Source organism: Sus scrofa, chromosome 6 (assembly GCF_000003025.6).
Source record: "Sus scrofa isolate TJ Tabasco breed Duroc chromosome 6, Sscrofa11.1, whole genome shotgun sequence".
NCBI classification, from domain to species: Eukaryota; Metazoa; Chordata; class Mammalia; order Artiodactyla; family Suidae; genus Sus; species Sus scrofa.
The window spans coordinates 134,184,707-134,207,072 of NC_010448.4; the positions used below are offsets into that span (position 1 = coordinate 134,184,707).

General features: G+C 35.9%; 1 protein-coding gene across 1 annotated transcript; it reads left to right on the forward strand.

Annotated features, from left to right (window-relative positions):
• Nucleotides 16,293–16,817, forward strand: LOC110261400 (60S ribosomal protein L10-like). Its single transcript, XM_021097614.1, has 2 exons — nt 16,293–16,405; nt 16,502–16,817. Exons 1-2 carry the CDS (start codon nt 16,293–16,295, stop codon nt 16,815–16,817), a joined length of 429 nt encoding a protein of 142 aa, XP_020953273.1.

Here is a 22,366-nt window from a genome sequence, read left to right on the forward strand (position 1 = left end):
CATTCTTTAGTTCTCACACTTGAAGATGATACTTCCAGACAGTTTTTATCATACCCTCCATGATGGTATTAGGTGTTATTTCTCCAAATGTTCTCTTAGCATCTGGATATGTCCTAGCACTTTTCACTAGTTGTAATTGTCTCCATATAGGCTACATCCCATAATGAAGAGTGAGTTCTCATGGCATATATTTGCTGATGCAATAAGCTTGTGGTTTAGAGTTGGAGAGACATAGAATTATTATTCTTATTATTATTATTTGGGTGGGCACAGGTGTGGCATATGGAAGTTCCCAGATTAGGGGTCGAATTGGAGCTGCAGCTGCCGGCCTACACCACAGCCACAGCAATGCCAGATCCAAGGTGTGTCTCAGACCTGCACTGCAGCTCATGGCAACACTGGATCCTTAACCCACTGAGTGAGGCCAGAGATTGAACCCACATCCTCATGGGTACTACTTGGGTTCGTTAATGCTGAGCCACAAGGGGAACTCCAAGACATGGAATTGTAAAGACTAACTGTGCCGTTTACTGTGAAACCTTAAAAAACATATGAGTTCATTTAGTCTCTGTTTCTTCATCTTTATTTCTCCCAAGACATTTGTAAGGAATAAAGGAAGAAATGTACGTAATCCAAAAATAGAATGTCTGCCACAGAGTAGGTGCTCAATAAATGTTAGTTTTCTCTAACTTCATCTATTTCGATAGATGTATAATCAAATTATAAATTTATAGGAATAAACACATCCATTGACAACAAGACTGAGAAAGGTAAAAGAAATTCAAGATCTTTCCACAACCATTCTCTGTGTTTTCTCCTACTTACCTGAACCCACTGCCTTTCAGGGATTCCCTGAAAATCCTCTCAGTTACTTCAGTTAACTTTGTCTTTATTATATATCAGCAAAGGATTTAAGAGTTCTGGACATATCATTTTCATATTTGAAGCCTTAGGCAGACCACCCGCCCAGTCTAAATTTCAATTTATTCATCTACAAAACAATTAAAACAATTCCTACTTTGACAGTGTTTGCTTGGCATGTCTCAATTAATAGACAAAGAAGATACAGCAGGAAAAGATAACCATGAGCTTAGTTCTCCTAGAGCTTAGGCATTAAGTCAACATTTGCACAAGCCATTTGCCAGAAGTACAAATCATTTCAATAATTACATGTGTCAACTAAAGAGGGTCAGATATGCATGCGTGTGTATGTATGTGTGTGTGTGTGTGTGTGTGTGTTTATGTGTGTGTATATATGTGTGTGTGTATACTATATATAGCCTAATCTCAGAAATAGAGAATAACAAGTGAAAGTGCTTCATAAACTGCCAAATCTATATAAATGCAATATATGATAATGATGACAATGATGATTCCCAGCAAATCCCCTTATTTTATTTCTCCCTTTATAGCTCACATAAAAATTATTTTCTCCTATTTATCAGTCTCCATCTCTCTGCAAACATTGATTCATGTTCCTTGAGGAATAAAATCCCTTTAACATGAAATGGAGTAAGAGGCCATGCCTTTAAAGATTAGAATTGCTTAGTATTCACTGCTGAAACAGCTCCTCTCTTTGAAATAATTCCTATTAAGTAAATTCTTATTGGTCCCACTTAGGTTTCATCACTTCTGGGTTTTTGTGGTCAGTGAGTTAGCTTCCAGAGATTTCTTACTCCTTCTCAAACTTGACAGCCAGCTTTTGTTTTTCTATCCACCTACAAATTTGCACTCTGCTAAAGCAGGATCACTCTCATTCTTTGACTCAATATTTATTTTTCAACCCAGTTATAAACATGTCACTCGACCATGATTCAACTCCTTTTTTTTTTTTTTTTTTGGCTGTGCCCATGATGTATGGAAGTTCCCTGGGCCAGGGATTGAACCTGTACTATAGCAGTGACCAAAGCCACTGCAGTGACAATGTGTGATCCTAACCCACTGTGCCACAGGGAACTCTTCAACTCCATTTTCAAGCCATTGACATGCCAGCTTCTCTTTCTGTCTCCTTGTCCATCTAAAAAAGTGAGATTTGGCAATTTCAGCACCAGTTATAGCTAATACCCATACTACTACCAATTTTCCATTAGTCCTATAGGGTAGAATATTTTTATTTTAATGAAGACTATTTTAATTCTCAGTCATGCAGCCTGCTGTTTCAGAAGATGTATCTGAAGAGAGAGACTATCTGTCACCCCTAAATGAGCACCTCAGAAGAGATATCATAAGCCATGCTTCAGATTCAAACTTGATGCCTCTTCTTTACATAAAGAAGACAGAACCCTTCACAGCAGAGACATCCTTTGTCATCTTGGAAACAAGCAGTCCATGATAACCCAAGACTACAGACATCTAAAACATTCAGAAGAGCAAAGCAATACAATTTCTTCACATTAGTTTGATGACGAAGCATGAAAATTGATGAAAGAAGGGTTAAATATTAATGTAACTAGAAAAGCACATGCATCATGTTGTCTGAATTTCCATGAGATTTCTCATTCCTGCCTCACTTGACTGGACTTGCACAGCCTTCTTTCTCCCTCACTATTGGCCACTTCAGGGACTTATTCAGCACTTTTCCCTACGCAAAGAATGCTGCTCCAATCACACATGAGCCCTGCTCTGCCCTACCTTCCTCAATTTCTGACATAAGGTAGGTGCTCAGTAAATAATTGTTAGGTGAAAAAAGAATCCCCAATGTATAAGCAAGGAAACAGACACAGATGTTCTCAAGGTCTCAGAGAAAGTAAATGGCAGCATTCAAATCCATCTTTTTTCACATTAGATTATGAATCCTTTGCGATACCACACCCACTAGTTACCATAGTTCCTAATATTAAATAGGATTTTACAAGGAAACTTGTAACATTTCCTAGAATTCTAGAATTTCAGCATTTACACTAAAGTTGAGCAGTTCTAAAAATGTCGTCTGCTGAACTGTGCTTGTAGGATTTTATAATAGGTTTTTTCTTCTTACCCGGGTTTCAACAATTGTGGCTAAAATACTAATCAACTAACATATGAAACCCTCACTGACAGAAGAATCAATTTACATCAGTTAATTTCACTGCATATTAGCTAGGATGGAGAGGGTCTTCATGGATACACCCAGTGATCATTTCTGTAGGGAATGAAAAGGCATAGGTACTTATAATAAACTTTTACTTTATTCTGATTGAAATAATCTTCAAATTTATCAAGATAGTTTCATAACCACCCTTTACATACATACACACACATGCACACACACACACACACACACACACACACACACACATTTCACCTCTGCAATAATTATATGTCTTATAAAAGGTATAAAAGAATAGAAAAAAATGGGTAATATTTAAACTGGTTGGAATTTTTCTATTGGTTACAAAAGGACACATATTCATTTTAGAAATTTAGAGGACAAAGAACAGAAAGAAGAAGAATCACCAAAATAGCATTACCCCACAAGTTTTGAAATACATATTCCAGTCTTAGCCATAGATATGTCAAAATTGATATCTTACTTTTTTTACAAAATGAAAATCACATGTGTATAATTTTTGGACTAGACTACACAGAAGGAACTTTTTTCCAAATCTATAAATATTCTTCTGTATTATTATTTTAGTGATTGGAAAAATTATGTCATATGAATATATCATATTTTGTCAAAATATCAACTATAGGTCATTAAGATGATTCTGGTTTTTGCTATTACAAATAAAAAACATTCATGAGCACAGTTTTTTTCTCTACCTCAGATACTTTTACAATACATTTCTAGAAAGTAAATTATTATATTAAATATTAACATTTAAAAATATTTGTGACATATTACTAAATTGCTGAAGGAAAAGTTATACCATTTTCTTCCTGGTACATTTTTAATTCTTTTACATTAAAAAATTTGAAAAGGCAAAGTGTTCCAACTCTGAATCTTCCTTGTCCATTGCCATGTCTCCACATCCAGTGTAGAGTCAGTAACATGTAAGTTGTTCCATATGCATTTGATGAATTATTGAGTGTTGAATGAGTAAATGAATGAATGATAAATGAAGTGAGTAGAGTAAGAGAGTAAATCTGTCTAAACAAGAAAACCATTTTTCTTCAAAGAATATGCTGGAATCAGTTATTTTAGCATAAAAGGAGAAATGTCTTGGTCATTGCCCTGGCGACAGAAAAATTCTATCAAAACATGACTATTTTGTTTCATCTCCTTTGTTGACATATAACATCTTATGGATCATTAATTTCTTCAAGTTTATCAATGATTATTCCCAAACTTGCTTCTTCAATGTTTTGTTTTGTTTATAATTTCTGATGTTTTTAATGAAGTGTGGTTGATGTACAGTACACATCATGTACAACTGGTAACCACTAATTTGTTCTCCAAGTTTCTTGTTTTTTATATTCATTTGTTTGTTTTATTTTTTTGAATTCCACATATAAGTAATAACATACAGTATTTGTCTTTCTCTGTCTGACTTATTTCATTAAGCAGAATACCCTCCAGGTCCATCCATGCGTTACAAATGGCAAAATCTCATTTCTTATGGCTGAGTAATATTCCATTTTATATATATATATATGTGTGTGTGTGTGTGTGTGTGTGTGTCCATTCATCTGATGTTGGATACTTAGTTGCTTCCATATCTTGGTAATTTGATTATTGTAATTAATGCTGCTATGAATATGGGGGTATATATATCTTTTCACATTCATGTTTTTGTCTTTTTCAGGTATACATTCAGAAATAGAATTACTGGATCATATGGTAACTACAATTCCAGTGGATTTTTTGTTTGTTTGTTTGTTTTGCTTTTTAGGCCATACCTGCAGCATATGGAAGTTCCCAGGCTAGGGCTGAATTGGAGCTACAGCTAAGGCCTACAGCACAGCCACAGCAACACAGGATCCAAGCTGCATCTGCAACCTACTCTGCAGCTCATGGTAACACCAGATCCTCAACCCACTGAGTGAGGCTAGGGATCAACCCCGCCTCCTCATGGATACTAGTAGGGTTCATTTCCACTACGCCACAGCAGGAACTCTTTGTTTTGTTTTTTAATCAATAAATGGCACCACTGTGCCTAATTACATAGACTCCAAATTTAGAAATCATTCTACAAACCATCTGTGCCCATCTTCATTTTCAATTAATCACTCAATCCTATCAATTTTACCTTCTAAATGTCTCTCATTTCTGTTATTTTCACTGATTTTAGTGCTTCCAGTCTAGTACAAGATTCTATTGTTGATTCTCTGATTTACACAAGTGAATCATTTCCCACTTTGTCTTCGTTACTTACTCTACTCATTTTCAATCCTGAAGAATATTCACACTGCATGCAAAGCAATTTTTTGAAATGAAAATGTGGCTATGTCCATCTTTGTTTAAAACTCTTTTATGTCTTATTGTTCTTAACATAAAAACCCTAACCTCTGCGTACTAACTAGTAGGAAGCAGGGCAGAGTTGGGGACTCCCTCCCTGGCCCACAGTGATCTTTAACTCTGTCCTCCTGAGACTCTGGCCTTCTTCAAGCCATCTGCTTCAGGGTGTTTGCACAGGCTGCTTCCTATACCCACAGCATGGATTTCCATTCACTTCTACCTTCTCTTTTATTCATACTCATGCATTTTTTTAGGGATCTGTTGAATTTAGTGTCTGAAGGAAGATTTTCTAACACCAGACTGTCAGATTCCTCCAGTTACTCTTCTAACATACCTCACTTTTCTTGTTACCCTTTAGCTAAATTGCAACTTAATAACTATTTATGTAATTGATTGTTTTGTCTATGTGCTCTGCTTGGATATGAGCTTCAGGAGGACCAGGACTAGCCTGTTTTTTTCACTCCAGCTCTGGAGTGAACATACATTTAATGAAAGAAAGAATGAATAAATGATGAACAAGTGAGAGAAATTTGGAAAGAAAGCTGGGCGAGTAAGTGTGATCAGTTTCAACTAAATTATTTTTTTAAATAACATTTCGCTCTGGTAAGACCAAAAAAATACATCACCTTTAGCTATTAGAGTTTGGATACTCTGTCAGTCCCCAATGTGTATCTCTCATTAACAGACCTCTTACCAAAGAAACAGTTTTTTCCAAGCTGCATTTTGAGCATAGGGACAATTTGCTGTTGATACTTTCAAGTTATTTCACTGTAACCCTAAGCTTCTGGATTCTAAGTGATATCCACTCCAGGCACCTCGAAATCTGACTGTAACATTGCTTGCACATCACCTCATGACCTTTGCTCAGCCAGTAAATTGAAGTTTTATGTCCCCAGAGTTAAGTTGGAATAAACTGGAAAATAGAGTTTTCTTCACTATTAGTTCCAACCTATCTAATCTTCTTGCTCAAGGGATTCACCTCAGCTCAATTATCACATCCAGAAGAAGATATAAGTCTTACCTAGTTGTTCATCAGCTAACAATTTCCAATGGGGTCATTGATACCCACCAGCCAGGGCCACTGACCACTCAAGCTTACAGGAACCCAAAGGATTATAAAGTCCTATGAGGTGTGAATTGTGCCTTTTTATGTTCATAAATTAACTTTCCCTGGCCTCTCAAATAATAGTTGCCATGGCAGCTGGTTGACAAAGTGGATTGTACTTTTATCTCAGGAATATAACATAATTATTTAATGTCTTAGATTGGATTCAAATCAAATTTTCACTCTGTCCATATGTAACTAGAAACATGTGCTAGTTAGAGAGACCCAATAGTCAGTGAAAAGATTGAAAGTATGTTTAGGCTTAATATCATTTAGCATAAAGATAATTTTTTATTGAAGTATAGTTGATTTACAATATTCTGTTAAAGTGGATAGCATAGTAGTTCAGTGTTTTTGCAAATTATACTCCATTGTAGGTTGTTCTAAGATAATGGCTATAATTCTCTGTGCTGTACAGTGTATACTTGCTGCTTGTCTATTTTATACACAGTAATTTGTATTTGCTAATCCCAAGCCTTTAATTTGTACCTCTCGAGATATCATTTTTATTATTAGTCCCTCAAAATAAAGTCAGTCAACAGATTTATTTAGATTTAACCAGTAACCAGACCATAGGTTCTGTTTCCAGTCTACACAACAGAAATGTTTTGTACAATCATCACATGTGTAGTATAGCTTTGTTTTCCTAATAGTGACTCTCAACTAAAGTTCAGACACTATCACGTGGTCCATCTCTGCTCCAAGAGTCACCATGTGAACAAGACTATTTGATTGCAAAGAATTCAGCAGCAAGAAAGGAGGTAAACAGCAAAGGAACCAAGGAAGATAGAAAAATACTCTCTCCCAGCCCCAGACTACAAGTCGCTGTTAAAAACTGAGCATGTTTCTCATATTCTAAATCAGCAGGGTATACAACAAAACATCAGACTTGGGAAACCAACATCTTCTACCTATTAAAGCATAAAGGGAAACATCTTCCTATAATCCAGTAAAGCTTCACTACAATGTACAAAGCCTTTGTTGCTTTGATTCAATTGTACATCTCTGTTTTATTCTAACATTTTTTTCTTGAACACATCTTTTTTTTTTTTTCATTCATTAAAGAAATACCTATTTAATAGAAGCAGGATCTACAGACTCTATCTTCCTAGCACCCAGAACAGTGCCAGGTACATACTTAATGCTCAAGAAGATATTGGTATAATTATTTTATTTTACCCAAGTTTTGAACCAAGGTGGTTATACAGTAACATGACAAGGTAGAATGTAAACTTTTTGCTGCTTTTAGATTTATTACTCTTCTTTCTGCCTAGAATTCCTGTCTGCTCCTCTTTCATTTGGCCAGCTCCCTGGCCATACTTCAACTGAGTGTCACCTCCTGCACATAAAATCTTCCTTGATATCTACAAGGCAAAGCAGGCCAACTCTTATGTCCCTGTAACTCCCTAATCATTCATCTTTTAGCATTTATCAACAAAATAAAAATTACTTGTTAAGTACTTTTCTTTACTCGGGATTATGGATCTGCTGGGTGCAGAAGTATCTTTTTTTTTTTTTTTTCATCTTGGAATTGAATTAAAAAGACTGTTTAATGTTAGAAATAAATTTTTAATGAGTCAAATCAAGGAAAGAAGATGATATGCTCTGATTGTAATTTCCGTTAAAGTTTTTAATTCAGTTCTTTTTGTTTTCATTTAAAAACTCCAAATTTTGTAACTTTACTCTAAATACTAAATACTTCCTTTGTAATTTCAATATTTTCATAACATTACTTTTGCTAATTAGCAAAACTCTCCTTAAAAACAAATGCCTTATGTGATGCAGGAATTTAGTTAAAAATCAGAATAATAAAAACTGACAAGTACATCACGTCAATCATTGACAATAGGTTAAAACAAATTCCTGAAGAGAAACAAAAGTAACTTTTCCCATAGCCTTTTATTACATGTTTTAATTTAGTTTATTTCAAATATAGCTTTCTTTAATACAAAATTTTTTGTGAAACTCAAATTTCTCATACTACAGTTCAATAATCAAGACATAAATTTTATATTTGAATGTTTTTATTTTCCCACACTCTCTAAAACATGACAAAAATAGAAGTGTGTGTGTGCGTGCACATGTGTGTGTGTGTGTGTGTGATTGTGAGTCTTTCATCTAGGGTTTTTCAAAACAATTTTTGAATGCCTCATTACTTTGTAAATAATTCTTTGCAGTTCAGGCTTTCATGAAAAATCCTAAGGTTGTATAGGATAATAGATTTTTTTTTTCCCACATTGGGCTCTAATGATGTATTTTCAAGACTTTTGATGTCTTCTGATTATAAGCTTCACCTCCATGTTGAAGTTTACTCAAATCTTCTTTAATGCCTAAGGATTCCTGGCAGCTTATATTTGTATGTATAAAAGATAGGCCAAATCTCCATGGGAGAACATTCAAAATAGAAACAAATGTACTCTTGCTTACTTTATGCATTAAACATTTTTTCTCCAAATATTTCAGGAATAAGAGTTTTTAAAAAATTAATATTCTTAGTATTTTAAAATAATGTTCTTTAGCTAACTATTAATTTTGCATAGTCTAGCAATTTAACATTCTTAGAGATCTGGCATCTTTATAAATTCCCTTCTATCCTTCTCCTATGAAATCTTTTTCCAATCAAATCCTATGAAATCTTTTTTTCTGATTACAAATTAATTTACATTCCATGGTTTTAGGTAAAACTAAAAAGCCCCCAAATTTTAAATTAATAAAAGTCTCAGCAAATAGTGCATACCTTTATTAGTTAAATTTGAATTAACACAGATATAGTCATTCAATGTTTTTTCAGAACAAAGAAGAAAACCTAAATTGTTTTAAAATAGTCAGGGCCACATGAGGACTGATGCTGTTAAAAACTGGAAAAGTGGGAGTTCCCGTCGTGGCGCAGTGGTTAGCGAATCCGACTAGGAACCATGAGGTTGCGGGTTCGGTCCCTGCCCTTGCTCAGTGGGTTAACGATCCGGCGTTGCCGTGAGTTGTGGTGTAGGTTCCAGACGCGGCTCGGATCCCACGTTGCTGTGGTTCTGGCGTAGGCCGGTGGCTACAGCTCCGATTAGACCCCTAGCCTGGGAACCTCCATATGCCGCAGGAGTGGCCCAAGAAATAGCAAAAAAAAAAAAAAACTGGAAAAGTTACATTAATTATAATGAAACCTGAATACAAACATCTGGAGTTGCTCAACAGATGTGTAAGGAATGTGGATTTTGCACCTGGGCATGAGTATTTTCACTTATGTGACTCATTATGGTGAATGTTGGCTCTAGATCCTGTGCTCATAGATTACTGCCTATTTATTAATGGCACCCTACAAATGCCATCCCTAGCTGGGAGGGAGGACCTCCATGTGCCACTGTTCACAGTTTTCTAGGTACTCTTCCACTGGTCTTCAAACATGATCAGATAAATCCAGTGTCCTTATGACAGGTTTCCATTTCAGGACTCAAGAACATAATGGCCTAGAATTTCTCCCTTGCCATCTTTAAAATCAGTAACCTTAAAACAATCTTATTAGTCCCTTCTGGGCAAATCCAAATCTATATTCCAGCTGGAGTCAAACAACCACATAATACATACCACACAGACACAGACACACACACACACACAAACACACACCCCATACACACAAATTTCTCACCACAGTTTCTCCTTGTGTGGCAACATGGCATTTTGTACTGTGTTAAACAATGCAGTGGTCACTGACATTCCCCGTAGTCAGCTACGAAAAATCAGAGGCAGGAGTTTAGAGCTCTTCTATACAATGAACTGATGGTCTATGATAACATTGTGATAGAAAAAGGTGCTGGACTCAATTCATGAGTAAGTACTATGTAAATGCTAGCTTAGTCTTAATATCATTAACATTTTTACTATTAGTTCCATAATGTGTACTTAGTTGACATTTAAACACCATAAATGAAGGTCAACCATAAATAGATTTTTTCAATAGTAAAAATTACTGTACCATACCATCCCAGTTGGTTGAATCCACATCTGTGCCACCATAGATAAGGGAGGAACCACGTATACGAGGGTCAACTATAAATTATAGGCAAATTTTCATCTTCATGGTGGGTGGGAACTCCTACCCATTCATGTTGTTCAAGGATCAACCGTCTATGTATATATTTACATAGTACAATGTGTAATGGGTTAGTTAGACTTGGTTAAGTGAGTCAGTTAGATTTGGTTTCAAATCCTTGCTCTGCTACATACAAACTGGTGACTATGGGCAAGATGCTTTATTTCTCTAAATTGCTATACCTACTATGAGACAATGTTTCAAGGTGCTTTACCCATGTCTGGCACAATAGTGATGATTAGGATTATAATGGCAATGCTAATTCAGACAAATTAAAGTCACATAAATAGAACAGATTAAAATGTCAGTAAACTAAGGAAAGTTATCTTTCCAGGTAGAGAAATAATTTGTAAGAAAGACATTAAGAAGACTTACATTTCTTTCAAACTCTTTGATATTATAATTCTGTATAAGTAGATGAAGTGACTCCGTCATTTAGAATTATTGTAGCTGAAAGAACAAGAGACAAAGAAAATATATATGTACTGTTTTATGAGCAAAACATGCAAATATCTAAAAGATCTTTCAAGATTAAAAATAGTTCAACAATAACTCAAAGTTAGTATTTTCAAAAAGATCGCAACATAAAAATGCTTTGCCTCTAGGTCTCAAAAAATAGATTTTGCTATTCCTCCATTTGGAGTTTGTTTTGAGGCATAAATATAGACTTTGAGTTTGCTCATAATGGTCCTTGTTCTCTGAGCCCTGAATTTTTTCCCCTGACTGGTGAAGTTTTGCGTATCATATTTTTATACCCCATAAACATACGTATGCTTCCACACTGATTACATTTTTAGTCAGTCAATATATTACTTTAAATAGTCACTGGCATATATGACAATTTTATCAGATACTCTTTCTAGTAATAACAAAATACATGTAACAGCCTAACTCAAAGGGAGATGTGCGCAGCTTACACAAGCTATCAAAATTTAAAATATAAAACCAAAAAACAGAGTCTCAGCCACCAAAATGGCAAAGACATTAGTTATATATATACATTTCCAAGGATTAGACCAGAATTCTCAGTTCCTATCTGGAAGGGTGACCACAAAGTAAGGAACATAATTTTGAAATAAGGAAATTTTCCCTTTACTGTTCTTCATTTTGTAGTCTATATCTTTTTTTTTTTTTTTTTTTTTTCCTAGGGCCCCACCTGCAGCATATGGAAGTTTCCAGGCTAGTGGTCAAATTGCAGCTACAGCTGCAGGCCTACACCACAGCCACAGCAGTGAGGTGAGGGATCAGAGTTGCATCTGTGACCCACACCACAGCTCACAGCAATGCCAATCCTTAACCTACTGAGTGAGGCCAGGGATTGAACCCACCGAGTCATGGATACGAGTCTGATTCATTTCCACTGAGCCACAAAGGGAACTCCCTCTATATCTTTTTAAATTCCTTATCTCCTGTACAAAAGGCTGTACTTGGCCTCTTATTTACTAAAGACCATTCCTAATATAAGTCTGTTGGCAGCACTACCTTCTCTGAAGAGTGTCCAGGCTACAGGGATCTGTATGAACCACACATGGGTCATGTGTTCCTTGCCTTTACAATGCGATTGCTATCCAACCGTAGATGACTTTAAACCAGCAGTGCTGTTTATATCACAGGTCGACAATCTATGGCCTGTGGGTCAAATCTAGACCATCTCTTTATGCAATTAAAGTGTCATTGGAACCCAGCCATATCCATTCACTTATGCATTGCCTATGGTCTCTTTCGCACTACAGTGACAGAGTAAGCAGGCACCACAGAGGTAAAATACCTAGCCCACAAAAGGTGAAATATTTGTAATTTGGTCGTTTACAGAAAGTTTACTTACCCTAGGCTATAACTACATTTGAATCACTCAGACCACTGTCCTCTAACTGCAGCTTCATTTTACGCCTCCCAGTCTGCCTCAAGATGGGGCTCTGATGGCCTCAGCTTTGGCACGCTTACCCCATCTTCTGTTCTGACTTCCTGCTTGCCCCTTTAATTTGTCCTCTGAAAGGACTCCCTACAACCCACCTGGCTCTTCTCTTCAACTGCAATGCCCGGCACACCCCTGAGACCAGGACAGCTCCACTTCATGTCAGCCATGCCTGGTCCAATCTGGCTTCTACTCCTCAATTTTGATGCATAAAACGTATTGCTTTTCCACTCACCCATTCTCTCAAATAAGACCTCTTACTGATATGCCTGAATGTTAATGCCTTCAGTCTCCAGAGTAACAGGCACAAATGTAGAAAAACATTGCCCTGTCTAATCTTCCCTCCATGGAGAATGTTTTTCTGTTTTCAAACAATAGCCAGGCTCCAAGCAGTTGAGTTACTTTTCCAAAGAAGAAATAAAAATCTAAATTTCTTTAACTCGTGGAGTTCCTCTAAGAAGAGTACATTTAGAGGTAGATGTAGAGTACATTTCTGTTGGCTAAAAAAAAAATGGTCTTTTTTCCAAGGCTACCTGTGCCTCCCTCATTCATCATGGTGTTCAAGCTATTGCCATATTTCTACAAATCATGGTGTTTTTTACATCAGAGAGAAATACATTGAGGCCTATAAGCGGGAAACTGTTATTTGTACAGTCATTCATTTTGTTGAGGTTTGAGCTGTTTTTAGCTAAAAACATATTCGTTTCTGGTAAACTCACCTTACTTTATATACTAGTGCCTGTGAAAAAGACAACATGCTTGAATTTCACAAGTCTCTGTGAGCTATATAGAAACTATTTTGCATTGCTTGGTGGGGGGTTTTGACCTCAGTCAACATTTTCTATAAAAGGGTGAGTGTTAGAAGTGAAAAAGCCCAGGAGTCTTACTGAGGCTCATGAATGATTACCATGACCTATAAATACAACCTGATTAATGAATCTTCGAAGAGCCATTCCCTGATCCCTCTCTTTAGACATGACATTTACTGCCAGATAACAACTTCCTTAAAAGTTTCACCAAAACTTGGAGGAACAAAAGACAGGGCATAAAAGGGCTTTCATTTTCAGTATTTATCTTTTTTGAGAGTTACCACCAGTTTGTTCAATGGCTACTCTGTTTGCCTACAGAGCCTCTACTCTAACAGTATCTCATTCATTATTTATAAAGCACATTAGGATACTTTGAGTGAGGAAGATGCTACAGAAAACCAATTCTCCTCTTCTTGTTGTGTTAATCCTGGATTAAAATTAATGAATTTTATAGCAGAAAGAAAATTAAATAATACATAAAGCATATTAGGCAAATACAATAGAATCCAGAAAATTAATTTTTAATACATTTCACTTTGCAAAGTCTTGGTTGAGTGTGATGTGCTGTCCACTTTTAATCTGATATTTCTATAGACCTTGAGGCAAAAAATATTACAGTATATGGTCTGTCTTCACTAACCTAGCAATAGTGAAACTGTCCAGAAATGAAATATGGCTTTAACCACAACAATGAATCAAACTGCCTCAAGTCATCATGCGTACCCTTTATTCCTATAATACCTTTGTTCTGTACTTTCCCATCTGACAACATCATGTTCAAGTTATTAGTGTTGGAGGTTATTTTACAGCATTAGACCCATGCCATAAGAAACAAAATCTAAGCCCACCAAGTCTTGCTTAAATAAACCTTTGGAACAAATATTGTTAAATATAGGTAGGGAGAAAGTATAGGCAAGAGCCAAAATAAGAGGTTTCACCCAGCATGTAATTTTCATAGGACACAGCACTTTTTTTGCAAAGCATGTACTGCTAGTATGGCTTGGGGTAAGGTGGCTTTGCCACTTTAGGCATCATTTCTTTTCATCTGTAATGTAAAGAGTGGATAAGAAGAGCGCTGTGATGAGAATACACAGCACTGTTGTGATGATTAGACAGAGATGTCTCTCTCTAGGTAGATGCAAATCTTAAGAATACAGATTGCTTCAAATTAGAAGGCACTCCTTATGCTAGGAGGACAGATATAACGCTAGATCAGAGTAAAAGTCTTCTTCAACAGGGTGGAAATTTGGTTTTATTTTTTCGCTCTCTGCTTTAGCTGGACACTTTTATGCAAAGAATGACCTGCAGAAGAAACACATATGGTAGCATTGGATAAGAGTTGAAGAAGACAAGCTTCTATTTTTTCATCTCTCCCAACATCTATGCATTTTATGACAATAATATAGAAGCATAGTGTTCAGGACAAGAAAATTTATGATCATAATAGATGTGGAAAACTTCTGTGTACCACAGAATATACAGTGATAACTTAGTGTTTTCATCTCTACATGGTGTAAAATAACTACAGTGATGATGGTCACCAAACCATGCCATATAAAGGGAATGGATAAAGGGACTGGAAATTCTCAGTATGACAAAGAAATGGCTAAAAGAAGAGAGACAGAAGAAACAAAATAAGAAGGTATCTCTCTCTTTTTTTTGTTTTTCTGGATACAATATAACTAAGAAAAAATTTTTCATAGAACTATTCAAGCAAAGGTTAAGTTAATTTCAGAAATAGCAAGCTGCAAATAATTAACAGCATTCAAAATCATGATGGAAGGTCACTGGCGTGGAATATTTTAGAAGAAATCTATTGACTCAAAGGAGACCAATATCATGCAAATGCTATTTAACATTATGATAAACACAAAGGTTTTACAACATAAAGATTGTACTCCACAATGTTTTTTGAACACTTGCCATGTGGCAAGTTCTCTACCATCTGCTGGGAAAATGGAGATAGACAAGGATTAGTTTTTGTGGGGTTTTTTTGTCCTTTGTTTTGGTTTGGTTTTTTCTCAAGCTACAACAAAACATGAAAATAAATATGTACACAATTAAATACACTATCAACATAAACAATGTCATCACTTTTTAAAATAATACATCAAAGAAGGCTTCTTGAAGTAGGTTACATTTGATTGAATCCTAAAGGGAAAACTGGGCCAGAATTCCCCCAAATTTCAATAATGAGAAAGAAGAGATTGCCTGACAAAGCTATGAGGTTTCCTAGGAAGGAGACTACAATTTAACATTTAACTTGACAAATTCACCTTTTGCCAGTAGTCAGTGAACAAAACCATTCACTGTCCCACTCAGTTGGCATTTACAGCCACCCTACACAACAACAGAGAATATTCATACTTTTCCAGTGCACTCAGAAAATTTGCCAAGATAGACCATATGCTGGGCCATAAAGGAAAACTTAATATATTTTAAAATATTTGAGTTACTAAAAGTATGACTACAAAGGAATAACTTAGAAATCAAAAAAAGAAAGATTTGTGATAAATTTCCAAATATTTTCAAATAACATACTCTAAATAATGATGTCAAAGTGAAAGATATTAAAATTATTTTTGTATGAATGCAAATTAAAACATCATACATTAAAATTTGTTGGATGTGACTCAAGCAGTACTTAAAAGAAATTTTATAGCATTTATTCTTATAATGAAAAAGAAATTTTATAGCACTTTTTCTTATAATGAAAAAGAATAGGATCAAATCAATGTCCTTAGCTTTTGCCTTAAGAAACTAGAGAAAGGAGAGTAAATTAACCTCAAAGTAAGTAGGCAAAAAGATATAAAAATAGTTGTGAAATTAATGAAATAATTGTTTAAAAAAACAGAAAAAAATAAAAGAGAAAATTGGTAGCACAAAACAAAGATTCTTTGACATCAGTAAAACATAAAACACTAGCCAGCCAGACTGATCAAGGAAAAAAAAAAAGAAAAACGAAAATATTGCAATATAAAATTGTAAAAAGTGATGCTGCTATGGATTTTCCAAATATTACGAGGGTATTTTGCAGCCAGTTAAGCCGACTCGTGCTCTTTTCCCCACGAGGGCCTGGTGTGCAATGGCTGCAAACAGCAGCCTCCTCGGTAGTGTATGCAGCCTGTTGCCTGTATAGGTTGCCCTAAGGGACCTTGGAGATAGCTCTTTTCAGTGGACATTCATGACTGGCATGCTGTCCCCAATCCAGGCTCCAGACAGGTATGCCTGGTGCCTTTGGAAAGCCCCAGGGCACGGCGGCCGGGGTCCACACTAGCCAAGTCATAATGTCCATCCGCACCAACCTGCAGAACAAGGAGCATGTGATTGAGGCACTGCACAGGGCCAAGTTCAAGTTCCCTGGCCTCCAGAAGATCCACATGTCTAAGAAGTGGGGATTCACTAAGTTCAACACAGATGAATCTGAAAACATGGTGGCAGAAAAGAGGCTTATCCTGAATGGCTGTGGAACCAAATTCATCCCTAATCTCCGCCCCCTGGACAAATGGCAGGCCCTGCACTCATGAGAGCCTTGGTGGCGTTGTCCCTTCCTTAATGCTCACCAATAAATCCTACTTTCCTGTCAAAAAAAAAAAAAAAAAGCAAATACTATGAGAATATTATGGGGAGTTCCCTGGTGGCTCAGAGGGTTAAGGATGTGGCTTTGTCACTGTTGTGGTGAAGGTTTGATCCCTAGGCCAAGAACCTCTGCATGCTATGGGCAAGGGCATTTTTTTTTTTTTAATCTTATATGAAATAATCTAATCCTTGAAAGACACAAATTACCAAAGCTTATTCAAGAAGAAAGAGATATGATGGATAGTCCTATATTACTCAGAGAAATTGAATCAGGAGTTAAACATCTTCCCATGTAGTCTGCAATTTAATATTTACTTTGTCAAGTTGATTGTTTTCCAGGGGTCTGAACTTCAGGTTTGCAAATTAATAAAAATAGGTCTTATCACTGTTCAAACATTGAGAATGTCAATTTACACTAAACAATTTCTTTTGGAGTAGAATCTTGAGTTACCTTTTCCAAAATAAACTACAAAAGAAGCCATATTGTTAGATTTCTTGGTGAGAATAAACTTAGAAAAAGTTACTTTAGAATTCAAATGATACCTGTCTCTCCAGAATAGTACAATTGCTGCCTGGAAGGTGAAAAAATCAAGTCAGCCTAGGAAACCAGCTTTGCCTCAGAAATTTACTGGGCTCTCGAAACATTTGCCTTTGTGATTCTCTTCTTCTATATTTCCAAGATTTAAAATATCCCTTCTGGTAATTATATTCTTTCATTTAGATATATCTGTATTTTTATCAGATAAGGACAAGTTTTGTAATCTCTGCACTATTGAAATTTGGGGCTGGATATTTCTTTACTACAGGGGTTGCCAAGTGTATTTTACCATGTGTACGAACGTCTCTGGCCTCTGCCTATTAGAGTAATTCTCCATCAAGTTGTGAGTCACAAAAATGTCTTAGACATTCCTAAATGACACTTTGGTAGCAAATATTTTCCCTTTGGAGAATCTCTAATTAAGGGTCAAGTATTGCTACTGTGGGAAATGGTCCATACTTTAAAGAACCTTTATCGCTTTCTTCATTATCAGGCATTATGTTGATTTCAGAGTTCCAATCTCTGAGAACAATTTTTTTAAATTTTCTTATCCTTGTCCTCCATGTTTCAACAAGAAGTAAGAATTTTCCTGTAGAGTAAATAGCTATAAAGGGCATTTCAATCAGCAAGATCAAGGTCAGCAAAAAACTATGTATAGTTGGAGGAATTCCAGGCCCAAAAGAGAGGAGTATATCTAAGTCTTAAAATCTCCCTGACATAAATATTGATTTAACCTCTTTCATTCTATACTGATCAGCAGCAATAACTGATAAAAGTTTAGAACATGTCAAAAAGAATGCTGAGTTACATGGTCATTATACCACATAATAGTTATAGACCCTAATAAATACCAATATTATTCCCATTATGCACATGATAAAACTTCAGTAACTTACTCAAACACATGTAATATATAGAACAAGTGGTTTACAAATTTGTGTGCTTCTGTAATCTGAATTCTAGACTTTGTGCTCTTTCTTTCTTTTTTTAATGCTGCACCTGTGGATATGGAAGTTCCCAGGCTAGGGGTAGAATTGGAGCTGCATCTGTGACCTACACCACAGTTCATGGTAACATCAGATCCCTAACCTACTGAGCAAGGCTAAGGTTTGAACCCACATCCTCAAGGATACTAATCCAGTTTGTTACCCCTAAGCCACAACAGGAACTCCTTGTGCTCTTTCTATGTGGATATATGTAAAACAATTTTTCAAGAAGCTCATAGTCTAGAAAATCCTCAATAATCCAGTTTTATCTTTACATATTATTCTCTTAGAATATCTATTAAATTTCAATTTAAATAATCATTAATTATAAAATTTCTCTGTTGTTTATTCACTTACTAAACCCTGACTATTACATACCCTCTGAATATTCATGTCTTTGGAAATTTTCACTTCAAATACCTTGTTCCTGAAGTCAGCTGTATTTCATCCCATCTGTAAGAAGTAAATATAACACTGGGGGGAAAATACAGTCACGTGATTTTAGCTATAGTTCAGAGACCAGATAGAATCAGCTACCTCCAGCACAAAATCATCACTCAAGAAAGTTATTGACATAGGACATTATTTTTCAAAGCCATTAAAGAACTGTTTTTGTTACATTGGAAAGCAATGGCAGAATATATAACTCTGTGTGCAGGTGGTATTCTACTATTTTGTTGTTGTTCAAGGTAAATCATCTTTGTTTTTTCTTTTGCATTATTTTATGGGACAGGTGGACTTGAAATAGAAAAGATTTTAAAAAAAAAAACAAAATTCACATTGATGTGAATATGTCTTCATCACCTTAAAGTATCTGTTGTTTACAACCGAAGCATGCAAGAAAAACAAGGAAAGACATCCAGCTGAAACAAGTAAGTTCAAGTCCTCTGTTCAATGAAAGAAAGACTCAGTTCTCACACTCAAAAGATTTTTTGACTGGCAGACTCCTCTCAAATGTTTGGATTTGCACCCTCAATTATGTGCAGGGTTCAGTAAGTTACTGCCAGCCTCTACCATTTCATCCTCTATAAATTATCCTACTTGATGATAGTCCTGGTAAATAGGAACTAATGATTCAAAGAAAAATGTCACATTTGTTAAAAAAAAAAAGGAAGAAAAAGAAATCTTCTTTGAGGAGAAATTTTCTATTTTACAAGGCTGAAGGTCTACAAAAATTCTGACGGATTTTTTTTTTTTTTTAATAAAAGGAGTGGAGGAATGTGACTAATATCAAAATTAAAGAGACTTGCTATGTGTGAGTGTGTATGTATCTTTTCTCTAAAAATGTTCGAAGAGGCTACCAAAGGAATTGTGTCAGATTTGATGGCTGTGGACAAGCACAAATGCTCTTGTCTTTAGGATCCTTTTGCGAAGACAGCACTTCTTTACTTCACTGATGCCTCTGTAATAATTATTATTTATTTAGTATTTTAAGGTTTTCTCAGACTTCAGATTAATTTTGGTAATACTGAAAAAAAGAGGTAAGTTATGAACCCTTCCCAAGATTCTCTAGTGTTTAATATGCACAATCCACCTGAAACATACATTTAAAATATAGGTTCTTGATCTCATCTCAAAGGATTCAAATACATAGGTCTAGGATGAGGTCCAGGAATCTCCATTTTACAAGCCACTCTGTTGATAAGTTGGTCCCAGGCCACAATTTAAGAAACATTTGTACAGAGAGCCCAGCAATATGATATAAGATGTATAAACTTTCAATCCTTGTGGAAGTAATTATTCTTTAAGGTCATAATGAAAGAAAAACATTTAATATTTCTACAGAGAAATTTCATATAAAAGAGAACTTATTCTGAAAGCTTTAGTTCTAGAAAAATCTTATGTGGCTCATGTAAGACCTAGAATCTCCTCTGCAACTGGATCCAAGTAAACATCAGCCACCAGATGGGGGACTCAACCAACAGATTAAAGACAAGCATCATCAGGAAATCACAACACATCCAGTAGTAATTTATAGCTTTGAAAAAAAAAAGAAAAGTATAGAAACTGCAGTCAAGGCATTGAATTCCACCTTGATTTTAACATCCCCAATCTGAAATCCTTGCTTCTTCTATATTCTACTTCAACAACAACAACAAAGACCTCAGAAACCATCTGAATGAAAATTATAGAGTACAAGTTTACTTTCCACTTTTCAGTACAAAACATTTTTGAGTCAGTCAGTTTAGCTCTTATCTTGCTGGTCTTGATACTTGTCTAAAACGATCTGAGAAAAATAAGTAATATTGCACTCTTTGTATAAGTGGAGTTGGTACCTGTAATTTTTTAATAGGTTGTATTTGTGAAAAGAGCTTTCCTTTACCATTTGATGATTTTAGGACACTTTCTGAACTGACAGAGAAGTAGTTCCAGTGTAATCAGCCATTTAAAAGAATATAGGAGGATGGTATACCCCTGCAACAGGTCTTATACGAAACCTTCCAGAACCCTCTACAACAGCCTAAAATATATTATCCTCGAAGAAAATAATGAGGCTGGAGAAGCAACATAGTATAGTGGTTAAGGGCATAGATTCTATAGCTGAGCTTCTTGAATGGAGTCTTATCACTGGCTTGTGTCCTTGGTCACAGTACTTAACTTCCTCATGGAGAACAATAATAGTGCTGACTTACTGGATTGCTACATGTTAAAGGGCTTAAAACAATGACTGGCACATGGCAATCACTGTCTTATTTAGTAGCACTTAAATAATGCTGTATGTACCATGGATGAGAAAAAATAGGAAGAGAGGAATGAAGAAGTGTAGTACATTAAATATAATTAAACACTTTGCTGTACAACAAAATTTGACAAGGCATTGTAAGTTAACTATAATAACAATTTTTAAAAATAAAAATTAAAAATAAATATAAGTAAACATATTAAATGTGTTTCTCTACCAAACGCAATGATTATGTCATAGCCACTTCTGAATGGAAAAAGAGGAGAGAAATGTTTCAGCATTTAGAGTGTCTAACTCCAAATAATTAGGATTTGGGCTGAGACAAACATGCATGAATAATATCAAGAAAAAGTCAAAATGTAAATATTTAAGCAGACATTTCAGATATTGTGAGAAAGGAATCTAATGGGGTTTAAATAGAGACCAAAGGGGTGGTTTTAAGTGCCCTGCTAACAGATCAGAACATCTGTCTCTAGCACGTATTTTGTGTCATGCTCTCTGGTCTCTCCACTACTTGCCAGTTGCAACTGAGTCAGCCTCAGACACCGTCAAGTGGCATATAACATGTCTAATGTCAACTAGTACACAGCACCTTTTCCTGAGGCACCTCACTGACAAGCTCCGTGTCAGTTCAGCACAGTCTAGGGGAGCAGTGAGAGAGAGGATACTTATCAAGGAATGATCAGCCTCTATAAGGTCACCAGGTAGGTCAGAGTAAATAGGACAGGAAGCAATGCCACTTCCCACCCTCAACAGAATGCATATCAATGCTTTTCTTTATGGTTATTGCTAACTAGGGATCTGGGATAGGTTGACTCAGACATGATTCTCTCCCTGTGCTTGATATAATAGCACAGATGGTTCCTTTGTAGAGATGGGGGGAAAAAAAAGCACACAATTTTTATCAAGTTCAGTTGACTTCACTCCTGAATCTGCAAAATTTGGTTAGAAACCTTGCGAGACACAAGTTTTTTTGTGAGATTTCTGTGCTTTCAGATGCCATTCAAGTGGAAAATGAACAGGCTCATTCTCAGCAGCACTTCTGCTTCTGCTCAGAGTAAATCAGGGCCATCTGGGGGTGAGGGTCGATCCCAGCATACCTTCTCCAGTGTTCTACACTGGAAGTTCCAAGGAAAATCTGCCTCCCCAATAAGAAAGCCCTCACTCCTTTTGCTAGAAATGCCTTCATATCACTTGTTCTACATTGACAGCCATCATTAATCCCTTCTGTCGTTGAAGAAACGTTTGCTGTGGAGGGACCGAGAAAGAAGGGCAGTTTACCTAAGAGAA

Coding starts and splice junctions, on each gene's coding strand:
- LOC110261400 (XM_021097614.1), top strand. CDS start 16,293: ATGGATTTTCCAAATATTACGAGGGTATTTTGCAGCCAGTTAAGCCGA. Junction 16,406..16,501: donor ACAGCAGCCTCCTCGGTAGT/GTATGCAGCCTG, acceptor TCCCCAATCCAG/GCTCCAGACAGGTATGCCTG.